General features: G+C 36.4%; 1 protein-coding gene across 4 annotated transcripts; it reads left to right on the forward strand.

The window, feature by feature from the left end:
* The first annotated feature begins 1123 nt into the window (after window positions 1–1123).
* On the forward strand, window positions 1124–23454 carry stx5a (syntaxin 5A). Of its 4 annotated transcripts, XR_012389465.1 has the most exons (13): window positions 1124–1243; window positions 10200–10428; window positions 12054–12121; window positions 12249–12304; window positions 14752–14822; window positions 15010–15126; window positions 15317–15373; window positions 17719–17800; window positions 19141–19247; window positions 19371–19492; window positions 20976–22383; window positions 22581–23030; window positions 23151–23454. XR_012389465.1 is itself a non-coding variant. In NM_001002333.1 (11 exon segments), coding segments are annotated over 10 exon segments (909 nt in total). In that variant the 5' UTR covers window positions 1153–1243; window positions 10200–10359; the 3' UTR covers window positions 21136–21533.
* Window positions 23455–25298: the final 1844 nt, after the last annotated feature.

The raw sequence follows: 25298 nt of genomic DNA on the forward strand, positions 1-25298 counted from the left end.
GTTATAATACGCAGAAAGCATTATGTAATTAATATATAACATGTAACCAATATAACTTATCTATAATACAACAGTAAACTCTGTACCGCATCGGATGTCATTCCCTTGCTGTAAATGCTAGCACTTCTAGAGTTTTTTTTCTGCAACCTCAATGCGCGCGCATCCTGAATGTTTACAAAATGGTAATTCACCGATAGTGTAGTAATGTGCAGAGCTTCATTTACAATAGACATCCTTAAAGGCAAATTTTGAACAATATTTAGATTTTTTTAACGCAGATTTTTGAATAGTTGCATCACTGCTAAATAATGTCCAATCCTAAGAAAGTACATATCAATCAAAAGCAAAAGCCTGTTTATTTATAAAGCTAACAAACTGACGTATATGCTGTATGCTTCGTGGTCCAAGGTCACAAATGTAAAACTCTGTTTTGCTATTTGAAAAGGTTGTTTTCAAAGCAGTTTCAACCCATTTGGTTTGTTATATGCGCAACTGATTTCAGTTTTAGTCAGCTTATATGATTTTTGATCACTAAAATCTTACTCACCCCCAAATGAGTCATTCCGTGATTTCCTTTTCGACACGTGCAGCTTATTTTGTAATTCCTTTGGCGACATCTGCTGGTGGTGTAGTGCGTTGAAATTTTACCGTCACTAAATGTAATCAAATCAATATGAATATCCATATAAAAATTCGCATCTTAGCTGTTGTATCAATTTCTGTGAAATAATTATTATTTTAGTTTCTATTATTTATTAAAGTAAAACAAAGATTATCAATGATGAACAGATGATGACCAATGGATGTTTTTTGTCTGTTGGACGTCTTAAGTTTTAGTAAAATGTAAAAATACATTGTACTGATATATAAAAATTAAACATAAAGGTTAAAATTTAAAGATTCCTGCTACTTTTTTTTTCAAAACTGACAATAATAAAAGCACCAGATCATCTAAAGCACCAAATGACACTGTATGGCGGTGATGAAATATTCAGCTATTATCCCCTGAAATAGATTAGCTTCTATTACCTTAAATATGTATTAACATAAAGTCTTTTAACATAAATCATAATTCTGCGTCACAAGTCACACTATCGAAAGGCGGCAGTGAGCGTGCGCGTTCGTGGACGTGGCAGTGACGTCGCGCACACCGGAAGCGGTCAGGACTGGAAGTGAAACCCCGACCTCCGTAAGATCGACTAGCCGGGAATACTGGAAAAAACGACGAAATGACACAATAACCGTGAGTAAACGCTTATAACTAATGTCAGGAATGTATTACCTTGTGGTCAATGTTCATTTTGCGTTATTACAGTTTAATATAAGACAGATATTGTCGAGTTGTGGGCCAATTAGCGCTCAGTGAACTGCGTACTGCTTGGCTGAAGACGATATCAGTTACTATGCAGACATAAACAACCCTTTAGAGACACATCTAGTCTTTATAATATAAAGGTATGTCATCGATCGACTACAACGAATTTTTGATCGGTGTTATTCCAGGTCTTTCTGTGAAGCCAGAATATTCTAGGTGGCCTATAATCCGATAACATGTGAGTTGAGTTTACTGACTGATGCTCTGGTTATTGTCGACGTCATCTATTGAGTTTACTTAAAAATTTCATATAGAAATGGCAACATGTAGTGTTGCCATATAATAAAGAGAACAGTATGGCAGCAGATCTTCTCTGTCAAGTAGTTTTGGATGTGGGAGTGACGTCCATATAGAAGTGTTTGCCTACTTAAATGACCTGTTAAAACCATGCTAAAGTGATAGTTCGCTCAAAAAATGAAAGTGTATTAACTATTTAGTCACTCTGAGATGGTGTTAAACCTTAATGAGTTTATTTTGAGCACAAAAGAAGATATTTTTAAGTAATCTGAAAACCTGTAACCATTGACTTCCATAGTGGAAAAAACAAATACTATGGAAGTCATTGGTTACAGGTTTCCAGTTTTCTCATTTGTATTAAAAAAAAACTCATTGGCTTGAAAGAAGTGAAGGAAGAGTAAATGATAATAAGTTTCATTTTTGTGTGAACTTTCCCTTTAAGGCTTATTGGGGTAAAGTTTAGAGCTGTATGATATTGGAAAAATCTATGGATGCACCGATACCATTTTTTGGAACCGATCCGATCTCGATACCATAATTTTGAGAATCGACTGATACAGATTCGATCTTGATACTATGTCGTGTTTTTTATTCTTTTTTTTCATTTACATAATACAGTTTGTAAAGCTCTGGTGATAAACTCAAATAATATATCTTCTTAAGTAGAAATAACACACCTATAGGCCTACTGTAGCAGACTAAACTAAACTATCTGAGGCCAGTTTTACTTACATTTTACATTCTCTCTCGCCTAAACTCAAGATGGAGAAACTGAAAGCATGTCTGAAATTGTTTTTTGTCCAACAAATATTTTTTTTTTAACTAATTTCTTTTGGTATAATGTGTTGGTTAATTTAATGTATTCTTGTTGGTCAGTTATCTTCAAAATAAACAAGAATATTTAAGGTGAAGTTCAAAACAAGGACCGCATGTATTAATGTATTATTATGCCTTTTCTCATTTAAAGTTTCAGATAGGTCTACTTTGTGTGAAGAGCAGGTAATAACCCTCTCTACTCCAGTGTTGTATATGCGATCTGCTGGTCTAACTGACACAGCGTAACATGATTAAAAAACAGCAATGATCTCCATGTTACAGGTCAAAATGAACCCAATTAATGCAAAACTAAATGCATTTCTCCACCGACTACTTACATTAACAGGAACAAATAGTCTTGGAGAGTTTTTCGTGTTGTCATGAGCAAGACACACAATTTAAATTGTGAATGATTGACGGGCACATTGGCGGGAAGCGCTGAACTGAACATGAATTTGCCCACTTAAATATTCATCTGTGCCTTACATTAAACTGTATAATGGCTTCAAAACATTTATGATATAGTAGGCCTACATGACAACTTTCTAGTGCCTTTTAATAGGCTACCTTCTTGGCTTTTGATGGCTTATAAATTACACAGAATATAGCGCACATGTAAGATCGGATTTGGATCGGTACCAGCTGGCCGATACCCGATCCAGCAAAAATATGTGGTATTGAACCGATATCCGATGCAAGTATCGATATCGATGAATCCCTAGAAAAATCTGACATTGCGATGTTTAGTTTTTCTGCGATATATATTCAGGGCTTGCAAAATCCTTAGGCTTTTTCTAGTTGGGCTACTGGATGTCAAAATCCTTCTCCACCTGCCCGAAAGGGTAGTGAAAGTAAAAATAAATTTCAATGCGTTTACATTTACTATATTTTATTACAAATTACATTTACTACAAATTTGATAATTATATATGTGCTGTGCTGCTAATACAGCAGCAATAGATCCACTTGTTTACTTGAGAAAAGCCACAATATAAACAATTGCCTCTCAAATAGCTTGCGCGCTACTGAAGCACACAAACACTCGTCACTCACACAGAGATCACACTGACACAAAGATTCAGATACAGAAATAGCCTGAGCTAAGCTTAAAATTTAATAATCATACGTGTTATATTTATTATCACTTTTACCTGTCTATAGCAGCATAAACTTAACATCCCGCACAGATGGTTAATTTCCTCAGCACCAAGGAATGACTTTTAAAACATTCTGGGACGATTAAAAAAATAACAAATATACATTCAATTCTTACTTTAGAACTGTAGAGTTTAACACGACATGTCTTTCTTTGGTTCGTAAACAAGCAGTTTCACGTCATCATGTTCACATCATGAGGCCTGTCTAAGCTATGCGAAATCTAAAATATCATATCTTTATGCAGTTACTCAATATTAAGATCAAGATACGTTAGTTAGTCAGTCAGACTATAAAGAAATAACTGTTCAATTAAGTGTTTAAATGATATGAGTGTGCGCGTCTAGATAGAATACCGCTAATGATATCTTTTTATTTTATTTTATTTTTTTGTAAATGTATGTTTTTGTTTTAATTTAACGAATAATGTATTTTCTCTTTGGGCCACTTAAATTTATATTCAGGATACCAAAAACTAAAGAGTGCCTGTCCGAGGGCTACCAGGAATTGTAAAGTTTTGCAAGCCCTGATATTGCAATATACTGTGTTATACTTGGAAATAGTTTTTGGTCACACTTCATTTTAAGGTGCAGTTCCTGCGCTAAGCCAACCATTGTGACTTTTGTAACTAGTAATTGCTCCTTATTAATAGTTATTATGGGTAAAATTAGGGATGTAGAATAAAATCATACAGAACATGTGCTTTATAAGTACTAATAAGCAGCCAATGTCTTAATAACGCATGCTAATAAGCAAGTAGTTAATAGTGAGAATTGGTCCATAAAGTGGAACCGAATGTATTAAATTTGATTGATTCTGTAGGGGAGTGAACCATGCATAACATGTAATAAACAAACTACAAGCGTAAATAAATGCAACAAAGCAAAGATAAAAGTGAAATAAATGGTGCACGCATTATAGTTTTGTATATTTAAAAATGACACTGCAAAGTCAACTCAACATTGCATATCTTTGCGATGTGACTATTGCGGATGCATGCATTGCAATATCGATGCTGAAACAATATATTGTGCAGCCCTAGTAAAGTTGGTTTTATATTCAGACATTCGGACATTCTCCTTAATGATATATACTCCAAAAAGTATTCTTGCTAATTCTAAATAGGGAAATCATATTAGCAGCTAATGACTGACAACGTCAATCAAACAGTGCTAATGTTGTTTTGAAGTCATACTTGGATGCCATTTCAGATAATGTAGCTATTGATGTCTTGTTATGCCTTATTCACACTAGTAGCGACTTTGTAGCTGCCTGTCGCTCTGGGTGGCGACCTGCTGCAAACGCAGGTCAGTTTAGGTCTACAGTACAGAGAATACAACTGGTCTCTGAGCTAGCTGAGTGAAGATCACGTGAGCTCTACTGGTGCTTCTATTGGCTGTTGCTAAAAAAAAAAAATCGCTCTTCATTTGCGTAAAGTTGAAGGATTCTTAACTTTGCCACAACGCTTGACACGCCCACCTTGTCGCCAATGGTCGTTTGTCGCCTTGCCGCTGCGATTCGCTTGTAGTGTGAATGATGATTAAGACTTGCATTGCTGTACTATTTTTATTGTTTGTTTTGGGTGCATTAATTGCAACCAAATAAATGGACAGAGTCATCTTACACTTAAGCAAAATGTGTTTTGTTTTATGAAAAGGCCACGGTCAACCTGAGGTTGTGTCATATCTTTAGATGATTTAGCATTAGCAGCATTTACATGTGTCAGTATTTAATAATTCAGTTTGTTTTGGTAATAGATATTCACAATATTGTGATCACAATCAAAACACACTTTAGCTGCCTTTTTTCATTCTTTCTAATAGAAAAATGTTTGACACTGCATGTATTCGAAATTGGATGTAACATGCAATAAAAGATAAAAATATGTCAAAGTGCTTGTCTACCGACAACACAATTATTTATAAAATGTAATTAACATAGGTTTTGACTATATGTAACATGCTGTTATTTATAAATGATGAAAATAGTTTTAAAGAGGGCGACACTGAATCTTTTCAACCTCTTTTTGTACAGTAATTGATTAAAATACAGAGACATGATAAATGGTTAAATAATTGTGAACTTATGAGAAAGTGATGATTATTACTATATAAACCTATATGTATATTAGGCATGGGCTGTTATAAGATTCTGAGGATATGATAACCTTGGATAAAAACATCATGGTTTCACAGTATTGTTATTACTACTTTAATTTATGCATTTTTATGTCTGGATAAAAAAGAAAGAAAAAATGTTCCCCTTTGAACACAATATATTTTATTTTTAGGAACATTTAAAATAATTTGTAGCACTAAAGATATCAGGCTGAATAATTAAAACGAATCATTGACTTCTGCTCTCTTCATTAGTTTTAAAAACACAGATTTCTTTACAATTTAAAACGGCATCTTTGGACATGTTTTCTACTGTTGTCCTAAAAAAACGTTTTTAAAAAAGTCCTACAAATACCTAAGGTAAGCTATAACAGAAAATATCGGTGGTTTTAAAACCTAAAAACCACGGCATATCTCAAAACAGTTATTATCCCATGCTTAATCCCTTTATAATAATCCCTAGTCCCTTTATTAATCCAGGGTCGCCACAGCGGAATGAACCGCCAACTTATCCAGCATGTTTTTATGCAGTGAATACCCTTCCAGGCGCAACCCATCTCTGGGAAACATTCACACACTCATACACTAGGGACAACTTAGCCTACCCAATTCACCTGTACCACATGTCTTTGGACTGTGGGGGAAACCGGAGCACCCGGAGGAAACCCACATGAATGCAGGGAGAACATGCAAACTCCACACAGAAACGCCAACTGCCAACCAACAATATATATCTTCTTCTTCTTTGGCCTTAGTCCCGTATGGCTGCGGGGTTGGCTCTTTGGACCAAGTCCTCCATTTAAATTTGTCCATATGATAACTTTTTTTTACACATTCCGGCCGGCCTGTCGTCTGGGCCTGTCACCCTCATATACTCATACACTAGGGACAATTTAGAAATTTAGATTTAGAGAGAAAGAGAGAGCTTTCATTTTCTCCCCAACAGTGAAATAGTGTCTCCTGGTTCTGCTCTACTTTCACTGAAAGTCTTTTTAGCAAACTTAAATGCATTGAACTGTGCACAGATGTCTGCTTTTTAAGTAGTTGGAGCATTTTGCTTACTCTCCCTCGGCTCGTTCAAAATAGTATTCTCCCATGACATAGTGCACATGAGATAAATGACATCAGTTGGTAATAACCGGTGATGATCTACTAATGAACTAATACCGAATTGTCCATGTCTGCATCGCGGTGCACTGAAGAAACAATTAATTTTGACACCCCTACCATTTGGTTTGGCTTTTTTGCTAGATCAAACACTAGTATTAATGTTTCTAATTGAGTAACTACGTTAATCACTGGCTGTCTAATATTAAGGAAAACAGTGATGTGGTATGCAATGGATAATAATGGAATATTAAATATGGAATAATATAACCAGCATGTATGCATCACATTAGGGAATAGAAAGCATCACTACAACTTCTGAACATGAAATACATGTCAAGTCATTTCTTTGTCTGTTGCATAAAAACAAACCAGACATTTGTAAAATGTAAACAAACAAAAATAATTAAGATAAAAATCAGCACCACTTATTGTTTTACTGGTATAGAAATAAATCAACCAGTAATCATGAAGAACAAGGAAAACACAAACACTTGAAACAATGGAGAGTGGAGTGGATGCTTATTGATTTCTGAACATGACTTGATTGCTTGATCATATTTTAGCATCCATACTAAAATATTACAGAATTATAGATGAGAAAATCAGCATGTCCACCAGGGCTGCACGATTAATCCATAAAAGATCACGATCTCGATTCGACTCTACACACGGTCTTAATTAAGCTTTTCTATGATTCAGCTAATTATATTTTCAAGGTCATGAGAGAAGCAAGGCAGTCACACAAGTCTTTACAGCCACATTGACACCTTCAAATGGTTTTAAAAGTGGCACATACTGTATTTATAACTTATATTTCACCCAAAAATGTCATTTTTGTCTTCATGTAATGATTTTTTATTCGCGGCCGCAAAATCACACGTGAGCTGACCACCAGCTGTTTGTTTACTACCGAGAACGCGCGCATACATGCATGACACTTACTTTAGTGAGAACAACCTGCATATGCTGTGAATCACAGGTAATGAAGTTGTAAATAACGTTCAGTTTGTTGCACAGAGCGATTGTTTGAGGGCCGTGCGGCAGGTTTTATTTGCATGAATGTGTTTTTGAATGAATGTGACAGCAGCCATGAGCCGCACTCAGAAGTGAAAGTGAAACCTGTGCGCACATTTAAATGATCATAACGTATTTTACAGTTATGATTACGACAAGAATTTGATGTTTTTTTCTTTCACAGCAAACACATGATGTTGTGCATGAAAATAAATGACTGTGTCAGTATAATAACCCTAGCCTATATATCATGTTAAATATAATGCAAGAAGGAATCTGATAATGACGAAATTCTAGTTTTGCCAGTGAAAACAAATGGTCTAATAATGCTGTCAATGACAGATAACAAGCACAAGTCTTAAACCAGGGGTCTCAAACTCAATTTACCTGGGGGCCGCAGGAGGCAAAGTCTGGGTGAGGCTGGGCCGCATAAGGGATTTCACAAAAAAAAGTCCTCAAATGTCATTAGTAACAGTTTTAATTATTTCTTCTGAACATGAAGTGTCCTGAACATTAATAGAACACTGAGTGAAGATTATGAACAGTTCTTCTGAACATGGCATCTTTTGCCTACTCCTTGCTGCCAGAGACTTGACAGCGCTTCTTCTCACAAATCTGAACCACATTTGGCTTTAGAGCGGAAGCAGTTGAGACCCTCAGTGTGGCTTGGGGGAACTCACTCAAAACTTCCATTCCCTCACCCACTGCAGAGTGGATGCGCGCGTACTGATCAGCTGTGTTGTCGCGCGCGTACTCAAGAGCTGTGTTGTCGCGCGCCTACTGAAGGGCGGGACCGAAGGTTGTGCCGCGTCGCGGGGGCACTTTTGATCATTTTGGAAGGGCACTTTCTATCCAAGACTAAAAAGGGCATGTGCACTGCACAGGTTGAGCCCTATGTGTGCACGTGCCTGCCCTCACCTAAAAAAAAGGCGTATATATGTATAAATAAAACACCCCCACCCCACTCCAGTCACATCAGTCTGTACCAGTCTGTATCTACCTATAATATATATATAAGATGCAGGCTGTAGCTAGGTAGGTGGCAGGCTGCAGATAGGTAGCTAAGTGGCAGGCAGGGGCGGGAACAGCTTACCTTGGTTCTGGCCGGCGCGAGTTCCCTCCTAACACTTCCCGCCCGTCACAGCGTCTAACACTCCTAACACTTCCCGCCTGTCAGTGTACAGTGGTCGGCGCGGGCCACAAAATATTGCACTGAGGGCCGCAAATGGCCCACGGGCCGCGAGTTTGAGACCCCTGTCTTAAACATAATAAATCAACTTCAGAATTATGAATAGTTGTATTCTGATGTCATAATTTTACTGTGAATTTACAAACAGGACATATTGAAAGTCTTTTCAAGTCCACCATAAAGGCTTATTTATACTTCTGCGTCAATCGCATGCGTATGCTACGGCGCAGCCTACGCGTCGACGCATGACGTGCACCTCTCTCAAACAATGTAATTACACATCGCAGCGACGCGTATCGCAAGCTCTGTGATTGGTCGGCTTGGTATCACTGACGAGTCAGGGCGGGACCGAGAGCCGCGCAAGCAAGCGGCACGAACCCATTGGAGCGATTGTTTACAAGTGTGGAGTCCCGTGAAGGAGCTCCGGATGGAAAGTTTTGTTTTGTGTTTACCTCAAAGTTAAAGTTGTTGCACGTCCGCCAGTTCCTGCCTCAAAATGAGCGAGTTTGAGCCACCTGTACATTTCAGGAAGCGTTCAGAAAAAACAAAACAGCAGTGAAGAAACTCGACACAGAGGAACATTAACACCTCACTGCCCACTAGCTTTTCGGAAGTGTTAATGCAGACCAGAGAGACAGAGACAGCGCGCAGAAATATAAATGCACAGCTACTCGCGTTTCATATGCTGTGGGTTACGCCGGTCACTTGACGGAGAAGTATAAACCAGGCTTAATGACTATACAAAATTTGCCATTTTAAGCAACAGTAGACCTACACATAGGCCTAATATTATAATTGTTGTTTTACCATTGTTTGAGAAAGAACAATAAAAATAGGCTAATCATATTAACCTTTATTTTACATTTACAAAATCATGAGAAAATCGTGATCTCAATATTGAGCAAATAAAAATCCTGATTCACATTTTTGCCAGAATCGTGCAGCCCTAATGTCCACTCTGCTTGGTTTCAGAGATGTGTGTTGACATGTAACTACATTGCATGCAAAAACACTTTAAGGCTCATTTACCTCAAACCATTGCGGTTTGTATATCGCAATATTCACATTTATAATGTTTGATCGTTTCGATATATTGCTTGCTAGCACTAATAAACACTGTTTAGCCACTTTTCAGAATTGCGAATTAAGATGTATGCCATTGATTGAATCATTTTGTGATCCTCAGATGTTGCGTGGAGTCGCTGAAGGACTGTCAGCCCTGGCAAGCTCTTAGTAACACCCGAAGCCATTAATACACCAGCAGAGAGTTTCACAGCAGCCGGACCACTTTAGATTCACTGCCACGTCCTGATATCTTTGAGGGGGAAAAACAGTTCTACAGCACTATGACGTGCCGGGACCGCACACTTGAGTTCCAGTCGGCTTGTAAGTCCCTGCAGGGGAGACAGTTACAGGTATGACCATTTTACACATGTTTTGTGGCTTATAGTGGTTATTGATTGGGAGAAATGGGGTTTTCACAGATTCCTAGAATTATGTTTCTCGTTACGCAGTATCTTTTGTGGAAAAATTGTGTTATGCTTTGAAATAGTTCACCATCACTGGCCCTTTTCCTTCTGTAAGTAACCACAAATTATTCTTGGTAGAATCAATGTGAGCTGCGCTTTTCCACATGTCATAGGTGATGAATATGAAAGGAAATTTAGGTGATGAATTGAAATATATTAGTATTCTAAGATTCTAAGTTCTGAGTTTAATAAGCCCATCTAAAATAAAGACAGATGCCTTGGCAGCATGTGCTAAAAGGGATGGTTCACCCAAAAATTTACCTTTACCCTCTATTTACTCACCCTATACCACAGGGGTGGCCAACGTTGTTCCTGAAGAGCCACCTTCCTGCAGATTTCAGTTGCAACCCATATCAAACACACCTGCCTGTAATTATCACGTGGTGCTCGGGTCCTAATTAATTGGTTCAGGTGTGTTTGATATGGGTAGCAACTGAAGTCTGCAGGAACGTGGCTCTCCTGGAACAGGGTTGGCCACCCCTGCTCAAGTGGTTCCAAACCATTATGAGTTTATATTATGACATATTTTGAAGAAAGCAGAAAACCAGTAACCATTGCATTCAATAATAGGAAAAACAAACACTATGGAAGTCATTGTATACACGTTTCTCACATTTTTCAAAATGCCTTCATTTGTTTTTAAAAGTTACTAGAAACTCTTATAGGTTTGAAACAAGTAAAGGGTGAGTAAATAATGATAGTTTTCAGTTTTGGGTCAACTATACCTTAAAGAGCAACAGAAATTTCCAGAGAAGAAGTTGTATAAGAAAGAGAACTTGTGTATAGAGTCTGCCTAGGGATTGGAATAAAACAGCGTTTTAGAATGAAAACGATACATGTCCACACTGGCGTTTCACCTAGCGATTCTGAACAGCTCTCTGTCCACTCTACACTGCTGAAAACGCACATCACCTGACCACACACATACACTGGCATGTGCTGCAGCGTATGCGTGTGACTGAGCTCCAGGCAGTCAGCGTGCTTTTAACACACCTCAATATTTTTGGTGTCTGTTAAGTTGTTAATATCAAAATGAAAATAGACAGTTTCTTATATCACGTTTTCATTTTATTGTTAAGATAGTGAAACCGTGTAGCCAGGGTGTTGTGAATGAGGTTATAAAGTACACTGATCCCTTTGAAGATTTACCCGACGTGTCCTTCACCATCACTGGCCCTTTTCCTTCTGTAATTAACCACAAATTATTCTTGGTAGAATTAATGTGAGCTGCTCTTTTCCACATGTCATAGGTGATGAACATGAAAGGAAATTTAGGCGATGAATTGAAATATACTAGTATTCTAAGATCTAAGTTCTGATATCGGAGTTAAACAAGCTCATCTAAAATAAAGACAGTTCCTTTGGCAGCATGTGCTAAAAGGGATGGTTCACCCAAAAATTTTACCCCACCCGCTATTTACTCACCCTCGAGTGGTTCCAAACATTTGAGTGGTTCCACGTACTACATTTGCTGGCATAACTTGTCTTAATTTGTTTTTCTGTCTTTTCAGAATGGAACTCACTCTAAACCTGCCAATAATGCCCTTAAACAGCGCAGTGACTTCACTCTCATGGCCAAGTAAGAGACATTCAGATCAATGTTTCTCTTTGGATTTTGCCTAGTGTATTTTTACTTCAGTTCAACTGCGTCTTGTCCTGCTTGAATCTTTGACCCCCTGACATCTGGTGTTGTTTCTTTGTAACAGGAGAATTGGGAAAGACTTGAGCAACACATTTGCTAAGCTTGAAAAGCTTACAATCTGTGAGTAACATATCAGTAAAAAAGTGTACAGTGTAGTTTGTGAAATTAATTAACACAGTACACATATTCTGTGCATGTCCTTCCTTCATTTTTCCTTATAGTCTACAACCCGCACATGTGTTTTGACAAAAAGAATAATAAAGTATATAAAGAAAACTTTGTACTTAACTTATTAAAAATTGGTATTTTAACAAATCTAAAACTTGTATATCAGTTCTTTATGTTGGTTCTTATGCAACTCTCTAAAATGTAAAAAAAAAAAAAAAAAATATATATATATATATATATATATATATATATATATATATATATATATATATATGCTCTCTAAGATTGCATTTGTTTATTTGCAAAATTCAGTAAAATGTACAGTATTTAGCTTTTTGTTTAAATTGGGTGTCATCTGATTAAATAATACGTTTTTTAATTATTGTGAAGCAAAGCTATTATTAATTTAGCACTTACAGAAAGTATTCTTACATACTGATTTGCTGAAAAATAACATTTCTGATCAATGTTGAAAATAGGTTTTTGTGGAAACTTTTTTTAGTATTCATAATACTTAATAGAAAGTATAAAAGAAAGTATTTTAACCAATATTTTGTACTACTATGAATCACTTTACAATCACTGATTCAATTGTATTTAATACGTTATTGTTAAATGTGCGTGCGTATGTTTTTATATATATATATATATATATATATATATATATATGTATGTATGTATGTATGTATGTATGTATGTATGTATGTATGTATGTATGTATGTATGTATGTATGTATGTATGTATGTATGTATGTATGTATGTATGTATGTGTGTATGTATGTATGTGTGTGTGTATGTATGTGTGTATGTGTGTGTGTATGTGTGTGTGTGTGTGTGTGTGTATGTGTTTATATATGTTTATATATATATATATATATATATATATATATATACACACACACACACATATATGTATATGGATGGATGGATGGATGGATGGATGGATGGATGGATGGATGGATGGATGGATGGATAGATAGATAGATAGATAGATAGATAGATAGATAGATAGATAGATAGATAGATAGATAGATAGATAGATAGATAGATAGATAGATAGATAGAGGGTCATTTATATGGATACACCTTAATTAAATGGGAATGGTTGGTAATATTAACATCCTGTTTGTGGCACATTAGTATATGTGAGGGGGCCAGTAAATAACTCATGAAAGAATAAAGTTATGTTAAAACCAAGCACACCATTGTTTTTGCTGTAAAATTTCCCAATAAGTTTAATAAGATGTATCCATATAAATGGCCCACCCCGTATGTATATATGTGTACATGCACTACCTGACAAAAGTCTCGTCGACGATCCCAGTTTTAAGAGCAACAAATAATAACTTGTTTTCTAGTTTGGATCATTTGGAAAAGTGGCAGAAGGTGGATTTTTCAGATGAATCATGTGTTGAACTGCATTCCAATCATCACAAATACTGCATAAGACCTAATTAAACCTGCATGGACCCAAGATTCTCACAGAAATCAGTCAAGTTTGGTTCAGTATGGGGACGTGCGAGAGATCTGCAGAGTGGATGGCAGCATCAACAGTCTGAGGTCCAAGACATTTGCGCTGCCCATTACAAACCACAGGAGAGGGCAAGTTCTTCAGCAGGATAGCGCTCCTTCTCATACTTCAGCCTCCATATCAAATTTCCTAAAAGCAAAGCAGGTCAAGGTGCTCTAGGATAGGCCAGCCCAGTCACCAGACATGAACAATATTGAGAATGTCTAGGGTAAGATGAAGGAGGTGGCATTGAAGATGAATCCTATGAATCTTGATAAACTCTGGGAGTCCTGCAAGAACACTTTCTTTGCCATTCCATATGACTTTATTATTAAGTGATTTGAGTCATTGCAGAGCTGTATGAATGCAGTCCTCCTAGCTCATGGGAGTCATACACAATATTCATTGTTTTTCCACTGCACCATGACTGATACTGTACATTATTTCTGTTAAGTGACAAGACTTTTGTCTAAGCAAAGTCAGACCTTACTGTCCTAATTAAATAATTAAAGATCAAGGCTTCATCATATTATTATTATTATAAAATAAGTGTAATCTAGAGGCCTTTGCTTTTCATGCAAGTCATGTCTGAATCCAAATGATCAACTGGAAGTCAAGTTATTAATTGTTGTTCCTAAAACTAGGATAGGCGACAAGACTTTTGTCAGGTAAGCTATATATATATATATATATATATATATATATATATATATATATATATATATATATATATATATATATAAATATAAATTCATTTACCAACAAAAAAAAAATCCAATCTTTGTAATGTTGACCTGTTTGTAATAACCAGATATTGTTGTAACTGTTAGATATTGCATTGTTCATGTCTGCTGTCAATGTAATGTTTTATTCTCCATTCATTTTTAGTGGCCAAAAGGAAGTCTTTGTTTGATGATAAAGCAGTGGAGATTGAGGAGCTAACATACATCATTAAACAGGTTGGTAAAGACTTGTCATTCTCCATATCCAGTGCAATGAAAAACATCTCAGTACCTGCTTGTCCTTACATTGATGTTAAAGATGGCAAGTGTTGATAATTTTGTTTACTAGAATCCTGTATAAGATCAAGCCTCTAGCAGTGATCTGATGCAGTCTCTTTTTTTATCTGTCTGTCCCTCGCATCAGGATATCAACAGTCTGAATAAGCAGATAGCACAGCTGCAAGACCTTGTGCGATCCCGCAGTGGGCAAAATGGCCGCCACATACAGACACATTCCAACACAATTGTCGTCTCATTGCAGGTACACTTTCCTATCTGACATTCCACTCTTTCTGTGTTTATCTTACATTTCCTGCGCTGTAGACAGTAGGGGTGGTGGATCTCGTTTTGCTTGACATCAGATGACTTGACAAGCCGCCACACCTTTCATTTTTCTGACGCAATACAGTTCACCATGTAAACAGTCTTATCTGGGAATGTTTGTGTTGCAGTCTAAGCTGGCATCAATGTCCAATGATTTCAAGTCAGTTCTGGAAGTGAGAACAGAGGTGAGTTTTATGTATTTATCATTTCTTTTTTTTTTCTTTTTGCTTTTTTTTTGTGTGGATTCAATTCATATTTCTGGATTTCTAAGTAGCGGAAGTCGTCATTTGGGTAAACCTAGAGCTCAGTGAATGGTTATTATTTCAACAAACTATTTGTTGAAATAATAAAATAAAGACTCAACAATGGTGTTATCAAAACTTTCAGAATAAGCAAAAAAATTATGTGAGACTGATAACAGCAGCCAGAAGAGAGAACAACGTCAAATTTACTGTTCTGCTCATACACGCTGCATTACAAACGCACAAGAGGTAATTTGATGCAAAGATTAAATAATGCACTACCTGACAAAAGTCTTGTTGTTCATCCCAGTATTAAGAGCAACAAATAATAACTCAACTTCTAGTTGATCTCACAGAAATCAGTCAAGTTTGGTGAAGGAAAAATCATGGTTTGGGGTTACATTCAGTATGGGGGCGTGAGAGATAGCGAGATGTGTGAAAGATCAGCAGGATATCGATCCTTTTCATACTTCAGCCTCTGCATCATGGAGTAAACCATGGCTTTATATTGTATACTGTACATTATTTCTGTTAAGTGACAAGTCTTTTGTTTAAGCAAAGTCGGAACTTACTGTCCTAATTCACTGATTAAAAATCAAAGCATGATCATATTTTATTTTGGTAAATTAAGCGTAATCTAGAGGCCTTTGCATTTTATATAAGCCACTTCTGGTAGAAAATTAACTAGAAGAACTAGAAGTCAAGTTATTATTTCTTGTTCCTAAAACTTGGATAGGCGACAAGACTTTTGTCAGGTTGTGTACATGCGGAAATGCATATAAATGTACTTGCGTATTATAATTTTTTAAAAGTCAAAATATTCCTGTATTTCAGTTTATGATGACCATTATATAGGTCATAACATCCTTGTGAAAAAGGTCCATTGCTAAGTGGCAATTGTAGCACTTAATAATTTAATAATGTCATCATTTCTGTGATGTTTTTTTTTTTATGTTTATTCTGTGCTTTAGTTACACAATACAAAAGTGTTTACAGTGCATCTATACCGCTTTTTACGCTTGAAACCGTTAACCTGTAGTCATCCTACATCCTGGATAAACTGAATCCTGGGTTATCTATAATCAAGTTTCACACTACTCTTAATACACCTGGCTTTAATGAATAATCTGGGGTATTCGTTAACAGACATTTCGCACTAAACAGTCCTAAACACAGTGTCAATGTTTGGTAACACTTTATTTTGATGGTCCATTTTAGTATTAGTAGACTGTCTGCTTAATATCTGTTGATATGCTCCTTCAACAGACATTTAACTGACTATAGGAAACATGGCAAGTACATGTCAACTTACATTAACCCCAACCCCGACCTAACTGTCTACTTATAATCTAATGAGAATCAGTTGGCATGTAGATGCAATGTAACTTAAATTCAACAAACGGAACATCAAAATAAAGTGCGATCCAATGTTTTCATTTGCATTGTCAATGTTGCTGATTAGACGAACAACAGGTAACCTTTTACACGGCGTATGTTAACGTGTCATCAATTACAAAAAAGCAAAGTTTGTCATCTGAACATCTCCTAATCACTCCAGTTTACACGCTTTACATCTTTTAATATTACTTGCTTTTTTCTCACTGACTGCTGGTTACATGATGCTCATTTCTTGTTATTGGTTCGACATGACCTCGGGGCCTGTACCATGAAGATGGATTAGTTTGCTAACCAACTAAGCGATGCACCAGTCTTGGGTTTTAGGTAACATAAAGGCAGCTTGACTCAAATAAATCTTTGGTATTATGGAGCAGCTGAGCTACCTTTGTTATGTTCATGGTGTCATTTAAACAGAAGCATAACTGGCTATCCAGCTAATCTAGCTTCATAGTGCAGTCCCCAGGAGTTAAAAGTGGTGGTTAGAATGATGATAACCAGGGCGAGGCACAGTGTAAAAGAAGCCTTATGGTTAGTTTTGACAATTCTTGTCGCCATTTTTGAAAAGCATTTTTAACTCAATAAAAGATTAATAGGGAACATGACTTCACAAACTAGATGTCCATTTGCTTTTTCACAATGAACTTTTAGATTTCAAATTGGAGGCAGCCAATGCACTTTAATTATGATCAATGTGAAGATGCCAAAAACAATAGAAAGCAAAAAACGGGGCAGACTGACTAAAAACGAAAAAAATAAAACTTTGACCGATTTATCTCTTATCATTGTCCTCATGTTTGTTTTAGCTTTCAGGCAAGCTGTATTCTGTTGTATACTACTTGAATTTAATGAGTGAATTATTATAATGTTTTTTTTTTCTTCTTTTTCTTCAGAATCTGAAGCAGCAGCGCAGCAGAAGAGAGCATTTCTCTCAGGCTCCTGTCTCTGCCTCTCCTTTACTCGCCAATAACTTCAGTACGTCTTTTCCTCAGTACTGTCATGTTCGTTTTTTTCTGTTGTTATTAGGTTTGACCTTTTTTTCTTTTTTTAATTTTTGTTAGTTCAGATTTAAACTTGACTTTTTTAAACATAAGCCTATTTTGCAACTCTCCTAGGGCTCTATTTTGATGATCCAAGCACAAAGTCTAAAGCGCATGGTGTGTCCGAACCCACATTTTGCTATTTTAAGGTCGAAAAAATATGTTTTGCGCCCCAGTGCATGGTCTAACAGGGTTGAGCTTATTCTCTTAATTAGTTATGGGTGTGTTTTGAGCATATTGTGCATTAAACCAATCAGAGTCTCATCTTGCATTACATTTAAGAGTCATGCCATGGTGCATTTGCGATTTACATAGCGGACTTTGTGAAAGAAAAAACTGAATGCTTCCCTTAAATGCAGTAAGGATAAAACATGAGTCTCCTCCATTCAACCTCTTTACTTTTACTCTTACTTTACTTTCGTGGATAAGGAAACGGTGTTGTACGCACTCCACTTAAGACATCCATCAGCCTACATTTTTAATTTAGTTTTTTAAGCACAAAAATTGGTTTCAAAAGTTTTTCTAAATTCAGTTTTGATTTCCAGCAAATGAATAAATGAACAAGAATAACGAAATGTGGTCAAAAACTCTATTCAAACACACATTCTGTTCTTATTCTTCATATACCATTCAGTTTCCTCAAAATAGCAACATGTCGATAAGGCATCCTGACTCGCATCTATTTTAGACCACCACATCCTTGATGCAGGAAATGGATTTGCTATTTAGACAACGTGGCACAAAATGTGAACATTAGCATGGTGCTGGTCTGGAAATAGCAACAAATCGCGGCAAACACGTCTTGCGCCTAATTGCGCCATGTCTGTGACAGGCCCTGTAGAGTTAAACAGTTGAATATGACATTTATTTTTTTACCGATTTCTGTGTCTGGCAAGAGCACTTTTAGCTTAGCTTAGCATAAGTCATTGAATCGGATTAGACCATTAGCATCACGTTAAAAAATGACCAAAGATGATATACAGTCATTTTCCTAAAACTCAACTCTTCTGTAGTTACATCGTGTACCAAGACCAACCAAAAATGAAAGGTTGCTATTTTCTAGGCCAATATAGAGCGTAGGAACTATCTTCTTTCTGATAATCATTGAACTTTCTGCTGTACCATGGCTGAAGCAGGCACAACGATATCACGCAATGCCTTGTTAGTTAATATTTTTGTTTAAATACTTTCTTTGTCACCAGCAGAAAATCCTTCAAATGTTCTTACTTTAAATTTTTCATCATGTTAAATCATTTACGGTTGTGGCTCTTCCAGACAGCTCAGTTCTGATGCAGGATGAGTCCAGGAGTCTGGGAGCAGAAGTGGCCATCGACATGGACTCGAGGGCAAACCCTCTGCAGCTGCAGCTCATCGATGAACAGGTATCCGTCTCTTATATCAAGCGCAGTTGGAATTAGTCTGGATTGCAGACTCTGGTTTGCATGTATGATAAATGTTCAATGTCTGATTTCATTATCAAATTTCCCTTTATTGTGTTTGTGCAGGACTCGTATATCCAGAGCCGAGCGGACACCATGCAGAACATCGAGAGCACAATCGTGGAGTTGGGCTCCATCTTTCAGCAGCTGGCACACATGGTCAAAGAGCAGGAGGAGACGATTCAAAGGTCACACACACACACACACACACACACACACACACAGGCAGTCCACATAACAGCTAAATGTAGCTATACATTCTGAGCAATTTGACAATCATGTTTATCAAATTAAAATGAGCTTTTTAAAGGTATAATAGTTCACCCAACTCTTAAAAGTGTTGTTATCCTTATCTTGTCACAAACCTCTTCAAGTTTTTCTTTCTGTTGAACACAAAAGAAGATATTTTGAACAATGTTGGAAACTGGTAACCATTGACTTCTATAGTATTTGTTTTTTTTTTCCCCCGTTTTCTTTTATGGAAGTCAATGATTACCAGTTTCCAACATTGTTCAAAATATCTTGTGTTCAACAAAATAAATGAAATTTGTGACGGTTTGCAACAACTTGAGGGAAAGTAAATTAAACTTACACGTTTATGTAAACTGGTAAAACTTCAGTTTGAGATTAGATCTTTTTAAGATTATTTTTCTTATCCAATTCACAAATAATTTAACTTGTTTTAAGCAAACAATCACTTAATTTTGAGGTGTTTTTTTTTTTTTTTTTTTAAGAAAACAAGACCTCAGCTGCGTCCCAAATGGCACACTATACACTATGCACTCATGCACTATGTACTTATGCACTTACGCACTCAACTGGATAGTATATGTATGTAGTGGCGTCCCAAATGACACACTAATGTTTTTTACTAAGCGGAAATTCAAACCGTTTCCCTGATGACATTTGACGGTTGCCAAATCAGTGAAATAAACAACCGAATTATCAAATATACCTGCCGTGAGTACTGCTGCATTCACCATCAGGAGGCGCTATAATCACTCTCGTAGGAGAATTTTGCTTTCACCATCCAAAATAAATAAAGTTATTCAACATGTGCTCCGCCCCTTCCACTACTTAAGCAAACCTGCGGTCGTTGAGTGCGTGAAGTGTCCATCATTCCACGCTTCATTTTAGCGGCTGAATGAGTGCATCATCCGGGTAATTAAGTGCACCTATTATTTTTAGAGTTTTCAGTGTGAACACACTACTTACACTATTTATACTACAAAATGGCGTAGAATAGTGCATAAGTATGCGATTTGGGACGCAACTATAATTTCTTATGCTATTTCATGTGTCTAGTATGTATCTTGACTTAAATATTTAGATTTTTGGATTGAAAACAGGAAAAAACTACTTCGTTTTATCATTATTATTATTATAACAGCTCAGGGATGAGCTTTTTTAAATAAACTAACTTAGAAATTAATGCACTTTTTTTTTTTATCAGATTCATCGATTAATCGAAAAAATAATGTACACATTAATCGATTATTAAAATAATTGTTAGTTTCAGCCTTAATTAAAATGACAATAATATCGTTTATCGTAATGTATTTTGGTGCAATATATCGTACAACAACAAAAAAATAGATATTATGACAGGGATATAGCTGAGGTATTGTCAGATGCTGTAAAAATCATGATGTATTCATTATTCGTCTACAGGATCGACGCTAACGTGGACGACACAGAGCTGAACGTGGAAATGGCCCACGGCGAGATCCTCAAGTACTTCCAGTCCGTCTCCTCCAACCGCTGGCTCATGATCAAGATATTCCTGGTACTCATCGTCTTCTTCGTCATCTTCGTGGTCTTCCTCGCTTGAGGTGGAACGACCTCAACTGTAAGAAGGGCTGCAAACAGAGCCAAAGGGTTTGAAGGAGGGAAGGAGCAGGCGATGGACTTATGGGCGAACGTGCAAAAAAACACAAACTCAAATGGACCGGGCCACAGAGACTCTGGCTCTCGGGATAGGGGGGATGGGTTGGGATGGGGTAACGATGCTCATTAATAGAAATGCTTTTAGTCCGAGGGACTGGACTCAGTTGTAGATTTCTGTCCCATTCTGGATGATGATGAAGGTGGAACTGAGATTTACTGTGTGTTTAGATGGAGAGGAGAGTGTTTGATTTCACTCTGTTCTCTTTAAGCTTCATCTGCATTAATACTTGAGCCTTCGTTTCTTATTAATCATCACATATTAAACGAGAAGGCTTTTTTTTCCCCAAGTGGTTTGATTCTCCAAACTGGTTTAGTTTTTTTTTTTTTCTCTTGGACAGTGTTATTCGTAATCCCACGGTAACATTTTTTATGGTAAATTCAGTGAGATCTGATTCTTTTCAGTAGATATTCCTGATGATATTAATAATACTCCTGGTAATTAATTTAAATTAATCAGTTTTTATATAAAAAACAGGTGATTATTACACACTTAAGGGTGAATCTTGAAGTATCAGAATCATTTTTTACTCCCAACAATTGAAAGGAGCTATTGTTAATTGTGTTTATGTAATTATATTTTTGATACATAAAAATGATGTCTATTTCAGGACTGTTACAGCACTTTTTTCATGTAATTAAAGGGACAGTTCACCAAAAAAAGAACTATATAATATTATTTATTTACCCTTAAATTATCTCTTTTGAGCGAACCATCCCTTTAATGTGAAAAAAAAATACATGAATGTAATTTACCTTATTGTATCTCACGTCATGTAAAAATGTATATTAATAACAGCATAACTTCATTACAATGATAAATTTTCACTTCATAAATGTACAAACACATTTGTACAGATACATATGTAAAATATAGGTTTGTTTGGGAATTGGGGCATAAATTATTAAAGATTAGTGGGGATTAAATATATTTAATTTGAATTTTTGGTGGGTGGAGGAGTGAAATATGAGTCTGAGCCTTCCTTACAGTTTCTCCCTTCAAGTGTTGAAGGGATAGTTCACCCAAAAAACGAAAGTTCTGTCATTTATTTACTCACCAATTACTTGTTTCAATCCTTTAAGAGTTTCCTCTGTTAAACAAGCAAGAAGATATTTTGAAGAATGCTGGAAACCTGTAACCATTAACTTCAATAGCAGGGGTGGCCAACCCTGTTCCTGGAGAGCCACCTTCCTGCAGATTTCAGTTGCAACCCATATCAAACACACCTGCCTGTAATTATCACGTAGTGTTCAGGTCCTAATTAATTGATTCAGGTGTGTTTGATATGGGTAGCAACTGAAATCTGCTGGAAGGTGGCTCTTCTGGAACAGGGTTGGCCACCCCTGTCCTATAGTGTTTGTTTTTCTACAGTGGATGTCAATGGTTACCGGTTTCTAACATTCTCCAAAATATCTTCTTTCGTGTTCAACAGAAGAAACTCATAAAGGTTTGCAGCCACTTCAGGTAAGAGCAAATAAGTAGTAAATTTTCCATTTTGAGGTGAACTGTGCTTTTAAATCCCTGTGAATATGGGCTCTAATATGACATATTACCGAGACTTTCAGTTTCTTTATTTTTGTATTATTTGAGTTTAATTCTGCCAAATACACAAGGAGTTTTTGCCTGGTCTTATGAATTTGCTCTGCGCAGGAATAAGCAAATGAAGACCAGCGTTTTTATACGTACTTTAAAACGACACACACTGCAGTTTAAAGAGCCCAAAGAGACTCCAGATGGTTCAGGCTGCTCATTTCATCACTTCAGGATTGGTTTCATTCCAGGTCAGTGCAAAATAAAAAGCCACGTGGTGTGTTTTATATTGTGGAGCTGAAGGTCAGGTAATGAATGAGATCTGTACTGTAATCGATGAGCAGTGTGTGTTCTTTATTTTGGAGGAGCAGCTTTGGAGAAATATGGGAAGATCTGCTCCTACTTGCTGCGATGCTGTGAATGAAACTGGAGGATATGGAAAAGATGAAGCCATGGGTCAAACTCTTTAATTTGGTAAATCACAGACTTCCACACACGCTCAAATCAATCTCATGAACGATGTACAGTGTATTATTTAATGAGCACTTTTTATGAAGACTCCTGTTTCCAGGCCTTTTCTTTTTTTAGCTGAATGGTCTGCATCTCTTGTATGAACTCAACACTGTTGTAATGTAAGAACAAACAGTACATATTAAAACACTTCTGAGAAACGGATTGCGGCTAACGTTGATTTTGTTGCTGTGACAGTCAAGCCTTTATGGAGTGAATCAAAAAAAATTATCCCAGTTAATGCAGGTATTAGAAAAATAAATTATATCTTGATATACACCACCTGACAAAAGTCTTGTTGCCTATCTAAGTTTTAGAAAGAACAAATAATTACTCGACTTCTAGTGGATCGTTTGGTATCAGTAGGGGCTTATATGAAAGGTAAAAGCCTCTAGATTACACTTATTTTACCAAAATAATATGATCATGCCTTGAATTTTAATTATTTAATTAGGATAGAAAAGTCTGACTTTGGTTAAAATCTTGTCACTTAATAGAAATAATGTACAGTATAGAATATAAAGTCATGCTGCAGTGGGAAAAGAATTAATATTGAGTATGACTCCCATGGACTGCATCCATACATCTCTGCAATGACCCAAAAAACGTATTAACAAAGTCATCTGGAATGGCAAAGAAAGCGTTCTTGCAGGACTCCCAGAGTTCATCAAGATTCTTTGGATTCTTCTTCAATGCTTCCTCCAGCTTAGCCCAGACATGCTCAATAACATTCATATCTGCTGACTGGGCTGGCCAATACCGGAGCACCTTGACCTTCTTTGCTTTCAGGAACTTTGATGTGGAGGCTGAAGTATGAGAAGGAGCGCTATCCTGCTGAAGAATTTGCCTCCTTATGTGGTTTATAATGTAATGGGCAACACAAATGTCTTGACACCTCAGGCTGTTGATGTTGCCATCCACTCTGCAGATCTCTCGCACATCCCCATACTGAATGTAACTCCAAACCATGATTTTATCTTCACCAAACTTGACTGATTTCTTTGAGAATCTTGGGTCCATGCGGGTTCCAATAGGTCTTCTGCAGTATTTGTGATGATTTGGATGCAGTTGATTCATCTGAAAAAATCTACCTTCTGCCACTTTACCAAATGATTGATGAAGTCGAGTTATTAATTTTTGTTTTCACAACTGATTGACGACAAGTCTTTTGCCATGTTGTGTAAACATTTCAGCTTGAGAGGCTGTTTTTATATAATATTGTGAAATGATACAAATAAAATATTGCATGTAATTTTCACAGTTGGTGCTGTACAGTTAGCCGAGTGGTTAAGTAACAACTTGAATATCTAAATATTTTATTGTAATAAAAAGTAACGCCTTTTTAATGTAACAAATTGATTTTATTTATGTACACACAATTTTTTCTTCTCCTTAAACGAATATGTTTATTATGGTGAAATAGTAAATATAAAATGTGATTTCTTTTTTTAATGCATATATAATGGGCTATATGCAGAGCTAGTTTTTTTTCAGCCAATGATGGACTTCTGGTGAAAGGTTAATGTGACTATTTTTAATTTCATAAGGTTCCTTTTACAGCATAGATGTTGTAATATAATTAAAATATAATAATTTAAATACACTTAAGCATCCATTCAGTTGTTATAGCTTAAAAAGAGATGAAAATCCGTTCAAACCCAGGCGCCATCATTAGCAGCAGGCTAGCATAGAAATTGATTCCATTGAAAATACTGGGGTAAAATGAGTTTGCATTTTTTAAAGACATGGCGCCGAAATATATAATTTAATTTTGTGCTTCTTGTTTGGTCTGATAGCCACTTTATATCGTATCTCAGCCAGGCAGTGATGATTGCAGCTTTTTAAAGACATCAGATCTTAAACTCGGTAGAATTCAGTTCAAGGTTTTACTTATTGTTTTTAAAGCACTGAACAGGCAAGCATCTTCTTATATATCAGAGTTTATTAACCTAGTCAACTCCTCGGTCTCTTAGATCGTCAAATAAAATTCTACTACAAATTCCTTCGTC

This window comes from Danio rerio, chromosome 14 (assembly GCF_049306965.1).
Source record: "Danio rerio strain Tuebingen ecotype United States chromosome 14, GRCz12tu, whole genome shotgun sequence".
NCBI lineage: Eukaryota > Metazoa > Chordata > Actinopteri > Cypriniformes > Danionidae > Danio > Danio rerio.